This window comes from Cebus imitator, unplaced genomic scaffold (assembly GCF_001604975.1).
Source record: "Cebus imitator isolate Cc_AM_T3 unplaced genomic scaffold, Cebus_imitator-1.0 Scaffold169, whole genome shotgun sequence".
Classification (NCBI taxonomy): domain Eukaryota; kingdom Metazoa; phylum Chordata; class Mammalia; order Primates; family Cebidae; genus Cebus; species Cebus imitator.
In genome coordinates this window covers 2,817,184-2,823,576 of record NW_016107484.1, presented here as the reverse complement: position 1 = coordinate 2,823,576, position 6,393 = coordinate 2,817,184, and the positions used below count along the sequence as shown (strand labels likewise).

At 47.1% G+C, this 6,393-nt stretch overlaps 1 protein-coding gene across 1 annotated transcript in view; it reads right to left on the bottom strand.

Annotated features, from left to right (window-relative positions):
* DNAH10 (dynein axonemal heavy chain 10) overlaps positions 1–6,393 on the bottom strand; it is a 177,268-nt gene that overhangs the window by 93,039 nt on the left and 77,836 nt on the right. Inside the window, exons 29-31 of the mRNA XM_037744185.1 lie at positions 5,291–5,514; positions 1,343–1,612; positions 1,055–1,238 (exon numbers count right to left, since the gene is read on the bottom strand). Coding sequence (XP_037600113.1) covers positions 1,055–1,238; positions 1,343–1,612; positions 5,291–5,514 — 678 coding nt within the window. The remainder of the gene's footprint in view (positions 1–1,054; positions 1,239–1,342; positions 1,613–5,290; positions 5,515–6,393) is intronic.

Genomic DNA, 6,393 nt, shown 5'->3' with positions numbered 1-6,393 from the left:
ATGGGTGGATGGATGGATGGATGGGTGGATGGGTGGGTGGGTGGATGGATGGGTGGATGGATGGATGGATGGATGGATGGATGGAGGGATGGATGGATGGGTGGATGGGTGGAGAGAGCGTGCGTGCACAAGAGAGCGAGCTATGTCCTTTTGGTTCTGTATCTCTGGAGAGCCCTAACCAATACAGATAAGATTACATTCTTTTTCTCAAAAGCAAAGGACTTTACACTCACAGCACAGGAGGCAGTATGACTTCCTGCTCTCACTCATTCCCTTCATCCTGTCCCTGCAAATCCCATGAGGTGATGTGGAGACAGGCCAGGTGCATGCCGCACCCACAGTGGGTATGAGACACAGCCGAGAAACTGTGAGCTTAAGAGGCCACCAACCTAGCCAGGTGCAGTGGTGCATGCTATGCTCCCAGCTAATCGGGAGGCCAAGGTGGGAGGATCACCTGAGGCCAGGAGTTCAAGGCAAGCCTGGGAAACATAACGAGACCTCATCTCTAATTTCTAAAAAGCAAAAAAGAACACTAGCAGGCATCTGACAAGCAGTCTTGGGGGCTGCTTGCAAACCTGCTCAAGCTCTGCCTGGATGGAAGTGTTATCTTCATTTCCTGCACAGCAAACTAGTTTACGTTCTGTCCTGGATGGAGACGCTATCTCCATCATCCAAGGCTGTTCACTTGAACAGACATATTCGGGATCAAAAGCTGCCACAAGACGTGCAAACCACATCACACTTGCCCTGACAGTCACCATCTTTGACATTTCTGCATTTTCCTATTGGCCTCTACTGATACCCCCGACACACCATTACCTGGGGACCAGTGTACCAGGGACTAGGCAGCTGCCTCGGGGTGCTCACAGCCACACTGACAGCCCAATCTCAGACGATGTCAATCGAGTCACATCCCGAATGGAAACGTTTTTCAAGATTTCAAAGCAACGATCTCCCTTGCTATTTCAATCCCTGCAGTCATCACGCTTCAAGCATAGAGAAAATGCCCCGCCCCAAGGTAAGTGGCAACCACAAGCACCAGGCCGACAGTCACCTGTGTGAGCGTCAGGTAAATCCGGTCAGTGAGGGGCGTGATGACCAGCCTGCCGTTCAGGCCCATGTACTCGTAGCCATAGCCAAAGGTTCCCGTGCACTGGCGGATGGTCAGCTCATCCGGCTCCCGGTCCCAGTAAAACCGCAACTGACTTTCCCATTCAAACTCCCGGGCCTCCAGGATGCTGGATGGAAAGAAAAGTGGAGGAGGAAGTGGAAACCGTTAAGGGAGGTCAGAGGACCACAAAGGGTCCCTTTTGAAATGCCAGTGCCCCTAGAAAATGCCCACCTGCCTCTTATGAAAGAATCCACGATGTCTCTGGCGTGCACGTCGATGATGAGAACGGTGTTGTATTTTTTCCTGTCGTTTTTGCTCAGGGGCATGGTGATGCGAGTTACCAGCTCATCAATCTGCCGGTGCATTTTCTTGCCGTAGTTCTTCATGGCCTGCTTCTCCCCTTTCTGCACCTTCCGGAAGACGTCTTCCACCTCCCAGGTCCACCACACCTGGCTGGCGGCTAGCACCACCATGCCTTGGTACAGGAGCATCCAATCAACCCTGCAGAAAACGCACACCTGAAAGAGGCTCTCATCAGTCCAGGGACTGGTACCAAAAACAGTGCCTTCAGGAATTTATTTCTTTGATCTGGAGTGGGGGGGGGGGGCAAAGTAAAGGCTTTAGGTAAGCAAGTGCCTACATTTGTCTACCTAAGTCAGAGGAGTAAGACTTAGGAGTAGGGTTTTACCTGCCTCTGACAAGGTAGTAAATACCAGTTCGGGGTACCCCTCCCCACAAAAAAATGTTGCACGTACCTAACTCCACAGAAAGACGTCACATCATTTTTAAATGTTTCAGGCCAGTCGCTGTGGCTCCCGCCTGTAATCCCAACACTTTGGGAGACCAAGGAGGAGGATCACTTGAAACCAGAAATTCAAGACCAGCCTGGGCAATATAACAAAACCCTGTCTCTACAAAAAATAAATTATAAACTAGCCAGGCATGATGACATGTGCCTGAAGTCCCAGCTACTACAGGGCCCCTGAAGTCCCAGCACTGGAGCCGAGGAGATGGGGGCTGCAGCGAACTATGATAACGACAGCATACTCCAGCCTGAGTGAGAGAGCGAGGCCCTGCCTCTAAAAAATAAAATGAAATAAAACATTTGATTATAGGTTTTTAAACCAACTTGGTATTTTGGGTTTACTGTAAGAAGTTAAAAAAAAAAAAATTTCCGGCGGCAGATTGCTTGAGCTCAGGTGTTTGAGACCAGCCTGGAGAACACAGCGAAACCTTGTCTCTACCAAAAATACAAAAATTAGCCAGATGTGGTGGCACCCGCCTGTAGCCCCAGCTATTCAGGAGGGTGAGGTGGGAGGTTTGCTTGAACCCAGGAGCTCAAGGCTGCAGTGAGCCGAGATCACACCACCACACTTCAGCCGGGGCAACAGAGGAAGACCCTGCCTCAAGAAAGAAAATAAAAATTCCAACAAAGAATTTCGTCATCTCCGACCACACTGCCCAGGCTGGCCAGGTTGCATCGTGCTTTTGAATTTCTGCCAGTCTAAAAGGTGAAACAAAACATCCCATCCGGCCTTAAAGTGCGGATCCTGTGGAGTCGTGGGGTTTCTCCTCTTTTCATATGTTTATTGGCCACGTGGATTTCTTCTACAGAGGCACTAACTTGCGAAGCTTGTGAGTGCCTGGAAACACATTTAGGCAAGCTTTTTTTCTAAAGTGTGCTTAAAAAAGAATGGACTCAGAGCTGAAAATGCCTGATAAAGTTTGGCTTTGTGTCCCCACCCAAATCTCATCTCAAATTGTAATCCCCATCACCCCACGTGTTGAGGGAGGGACCTGGTGGGAGGTGACTGGATCAAGGGGGCGGTTTCCCCCATGCTGTTCTCATGATACTGTGTGTTCTCATGAGATCTGATGGTTTCACAAGTGTTTGTCATTTCCTCCTTCTCTCTCTCTTTCCTGCCACCTTGTGAAAAACGCACTTGCTTCTCCTTTGCCTTCCAACATGACTGCAAGTTTCCAGAGGCCTCCCCAACCATGCGGAACTGTGAGTCAATTAAACCTTTTTCCTTTATCAATTACCCAGTCTTGGGTATTTCTGTATAGCAGCATGAAAACAGACTAATACAATGCCAGTACTGGAAAAGGGACTGTGGATTACCATAGTCATTATCCTGATGACCTACAGTTAATGGCAAAATAAGTTTGGAAGAGTATAAAAAGCACATTGATCTTTGTTGTCTCATTTTAAAATTTTGTGGTGCAGCTAAAGCCTGAAGATTAATTTACAGTATCTATGATCCCTACACATCAGGAGAGACACAACAAAGATTACGAAGGCCCAGAGGACCATACCGAATTGATGAACAAAGATGGGTCTTGCAAAGGACAACACACCTGGAATCAGAAACAGGAAGAGGTGGAAGCTGAGGCCACAGGATCAGAGAAGATAGAATGATCAGGGCAAAGCTAAGAAAGCCTAGGACGCTGGTGTTTCCTGGGACTAGATACACCTGGCCCTAACTTCTCAGTGATGCCACATGTGTCAGCACAAATAAATCAACATGCTCATCTAGTCCCCCTGTTGGAAGCAACAAGTTCATGCACTCAAAGGAGCATCTGGAAGAGAAAAAGATCTCTTTCAGTCCTCAGGCTGCCTTCCCTCACTCTCTTCCACCAGGTAAGCACTGCCAAACGCAGCGATGCCCTAGCATAATGGTAGACATCATGCAAATAAAATCAACTGATATAGATGTAAAATTGACAGTATTCTGAAGCATGAAAGAGACTTCAAAACATTCAGCGATTGCTACATACATAAGGCAGAGATTTCTATCTAGTTCATTTTGAAATAGCATCTAGCGTAGTGAATAGCCCAGAGCAGGGGTGGAAGGAATATTAGTTAAATGAATGCTAGAGCCACCTCCTATCAGCTCACAAGACTAATTGTCAAATATTCAGGAATTTGGCAAGCTGGTTGTTAAAACACTTACTATTATTTCATTTAGCTTTGAAATCAGCCATGGCAGAAATATTTGCACCATGGAAACTGGCAAATGCTTTAAATCAAAGCTTTAAAAGAATTTTTATAGACACCCAGTTTGCCTGCATACCGCTGAACATATCTACATAAAGATGCCAACAACTTCTTGATATGCCACAGTACCTCAAAAACAGTAGGATCATAATCAAATAAACATTATGCTATTCTCTAATAATTTATTTTTAAGTAGATGTTTTCGCTCTGCAAATTAAAAAAGGCAGTGTACAAAATCAAGAGGATGGTGTTCTCATAATAACAAGAAAGATTTTATGTCTATATTAAGGCCCTGCCAAATATACTCCAACTTCATGGGGGATCCTGCCTCAATCTAATAGGACAAGTTAGCCAGAGTCTTCTCCAGTTGGACTGCACTCAGCTGTTAGGAGCAGGCCGGGCTCAGCATGATATCCTGAAGCCTCTCTAGCCACAAAAATCAAAGAATGATTGAAACTCAGTAAATATTTTAGAAACAACGTTACATACACATAATCCTACTAAACACATAGCTTCTGGTGGTTCGCTAAGTCAGTGGTTCACATGCTAAGGGTGCTGGGAATCTTCTGAGAGCTTGCAAAAACACAAATCCTCAGGCCCCACCCCCAGAGTTCTGATGGGCAGGTGTGGGCTAAGACCCAAGAATCAGCATTTCTAACAATCCCAGGGGCCCTGTGCTGCCATCAGGGAGCACACTTTGAGAGTACTGCACGGGGTGATCATGTAAAGACTGCTATCTTGCCCAGGTGCGGTGGCTGACGCCTCTAATCCCAGCACTGTAGGAAACCAAGGTGGGGGGATCACTTGAGCCCAGGAGTTTGAGACCAGCCTGGGTAACACAGTGAGATTCCATCTCCACAAAAAAGTACAAAATTAGCCAGGTATGGTAGCACACAACTGTAGTCCCAGCCACAATGAAGGCTCAGGTGGGAGGATCTCTTCAACCCGGGAGATCAAGGCTGCAGTGAATCATTGTGCCACTGTACCCCAGCCTGGGCAACAGAGCGAGACCCTGTCTCAATCAATCAATCAATCAAGACATCTATCTGTCCGCTAATTACCTATTCCAAAAACATAAATCTCATTTAGAATGTCAGTCACTCTACTCCAAGCACTTAAAATGAATCCACTGTGACTATGAAGTAGGACAGACCAATGCACATCCACATTCACAGGCTTACCTGCTTCTGTCCTCACAGTATCTAAAAATAGCCTCTTTGGTAATTAGTCTATTAGTTCGTCTCATTTCATTCAAAACTGCCGTCATCCAGTCCTCCACGCGCCCTTCAGCCCGCACGATCTTCCGAAACTCCATGACTTCTCCTTCTGCTGAAATCATGGCAGACACCAGTTTCTCTCCACTATCGCCGTCATGAAACCTCAGCGATGCTATGTTGTCGTACATCTGCAAAACAGGGAGAGGCGGCCCTGTAAGACCGTCACTGAGTTCTGGAATCAAAGACCAGCCGGTGGTCCTCCATCCATCAGAGCTGCGATGATGCCAGCAACAGCAACAGGTGCGCCAAGATCACAGGCAAGACAGATGTTGTTCAGCCACCTGCATGGTCATCCGAAAGACATTTATTGGGCACTTTCATTTACTCTGTACCGTGCAAAGATCTGTGGAAGACTGAAAAAGAAAGAAGCAGCAGCCAGACTCTGTCTCTAACACTGCTGGGATGGGGAGGTATCTAGACAGGAGCCAGTGGAACGTGGGGGAGGCGGAAGGGTGATTAACACCCCAGGCTGGGGAACAGAGACCTGTGGTGGAATCCCAGCTTCCCCAATGTCCAATCCAGCAACTAGGGGTGGGTTGCTCCTCCTCTCTCTGCCCGGAATAAACATAATCATGGCACTTAACAAGGTGGCTTGGAGCAGTCAAATGAAACAATCTAAGTAAATTGCTGGCACATTGTTAAACACTTGGCATTTGTTGACCATTATCATTGTTATGAATCAGAATAATATTTAGGAAAACGGGTCATTTGGGGCCCACCATATAGAACAAGGCACTCGCAAATCAGAGAGGAGAGGAAGGCAACAAAGAGGCTTTAAAGAATAAAATCAGGCTGGGTGAGATGGCTCACACCTGTAATATCAGCACTTTAGGAGGTCAAGGCGGGCAGATCATGAGGTCAGGAGTTCGAGACCAGCCTGGTCAATATGGCGATACCCCATCTCTATTTAAAATAAAAAATTAGCCAGGCATGGCGGCACATGCCTGTAGTCCCAGCTACTCAGGAGGCTGAGGCAGGAGAATCACTTGAAGCCAGGAGGTGAAGGT